The sequence below is a fragment of the Limulus polyphemus genome, unplaced genomic scaffold (genome assembly GCF_000517525.1).
Source record: "Limulus polyphemus unplaced genomic scaffold, Limulus_polyphemus-2.1.2 Scaffold6658, whole genome shotgun sequence".
NCBI lineage: Eukaryota > Metazoa > Arthropoda > Merostomata > Xiphosura > Limulidae > Limulus > Limulus polyphemus.
The window spans coordinates 14,667-16,246 of record NW_013672268.1 but is presented as its reverse complement, the minus strand read 5'-3'; the positions used below and the strand labels follow the sequence as shown (position 1 = coordinate 16,246).

At 33.4% G+C, this 1,580-nt stretch overlaps 1 protein-coding gene across 1 annotated transcript in view; it reads left to right on the top strand.

Annotated features, from left to right (window-relative positions):
• The window catches only part of LOC106473941 (neuroendocrine convertase 1-like), a 16,787-nt gene that overhangs the window by 12,615 nt on the left and 2,592 nt on the right, over positions 1 to 1,580 (top strand). Inside the window, exon 13 of the mRNA XM_013934631.2 lies at positions 948 to 1,088. Coding sequence (XP_013790085.2) covers positions 948 to 1,088 — 141 coding nt within the window. The remainder of the gene's footprint in view (positions 1 to 947; positions 1,089 to 1,580) is intronic.

Below are 1,580 nucleotides of genomic sequence, written 5' to 3'. Positions count from 1 at the left end.
ATCACCTATCTTTTAAACGGTACTATTAACCTGTTGAACTACCACCTATCTTTTAAACGGTACTATTAACCTGTTAAACTATCACCTATCTTTTAAACGGTACTATTAACCTGTTAAACTACCACCTATCTTTTAAACGGTACTATTAACCTGTTAAACTACCACCTATCTTTTAAACGATACTATAACCTGTTAAACTACCACCTATTTTTTAAACGATACTATTAACCTGTTAAACTACCACCTATCTTTTAAACGGTACTATTAACCTGTTAAACTATCACCTATCTTTTAAACGGTACTATAACCTGTTAAATATATGTCACTATTTTGAAACTTCTTTCCGTCATCCCATATTAACTGCACTTTTTTATTGTCTCAGTGACTTTTGAAAATAAATAGATTGCCCAATACAAAACCATCCAGCTGATCTTTGGTTTGAGACTCTGTAACATTTACCAAGATATCTTTTCACATTTTGACATTACATGAACTGATATTTTTGATTAACAAGTCTATAGGGAAGACCGACTGGATTAGGCTTCTCAACAAATAACATGTAGACTTCTATAAAATCTAGCTTGTCTTATTAATCTTCAAAATTTGTAACAAAACCACACGAGTTTAGTGCATTTTTTAAGCACCCACACAATCTACACGTTCTTGTTGTTTTTTATATACATTAGTGTATCTTTACGTATCTGCTTTAACATCTTGGCATACAGTAGTTTAAATTTTACACTCCAAAATTTTCAACCTTAACGATTAGCTTCTAAAGTGATCTGAATTATTCCAATGGTCTAGACTTTCAATAGATTTGGTTGTAAACGAAGAAATAATTAATACTATCTTACGTCAGAAGCTTCATTTCATTATACTAATTTTACAAAATCCAGATTTTTTTTAAACCCCAATTTTAAAGAATCGTGTTTCGCAATCAACTCTAGTACGGTGAAAACTACCACGGATACATCAAGAATGTTACTCTGACATTCCACGGAACTCGTGACCAGCCAGACCACATGAAGAACGGATCTAGGAAATATGCCAATGAAAGAGACGTAGCAAACGTTATTGATAAAAAAATGGTAGGTATAGCGAGAACTATTTATTGTTTATTGATGCGATAACAAACATCGTAAGAGATCAATCATTGCGGTACTTAATCCCTATTGTTAGCGAAGCATGACTGATAGATCAGGAGTTTGTATGACTGATCATAATTGTTTAAAAATCCTTCTTTACTGGCGCTATAAACACTTCCAGTAATAAACTTCCAACCGTGTCTTACTGTATTATACTAGAGCTTGCTAACAATGCCACACAATACCACACTCTACTGTATTATACTAGAGCTTGCTAACAATACCACGCTGTACTGTATTATACAAGAGCTTGCTAACAATGCCACACAATACTGTATTATACTAGAGCTTGCTAACAATGCCACACTCTACTGTATTATACTAGAGCTTGCTAACAATACCACACTCTACTGTATTATACTAGAGCTTGCTAACAATGCCACACAATACTGTATTATACTAGAGCTTGCTAACAATGCCACACTGTACTGTATT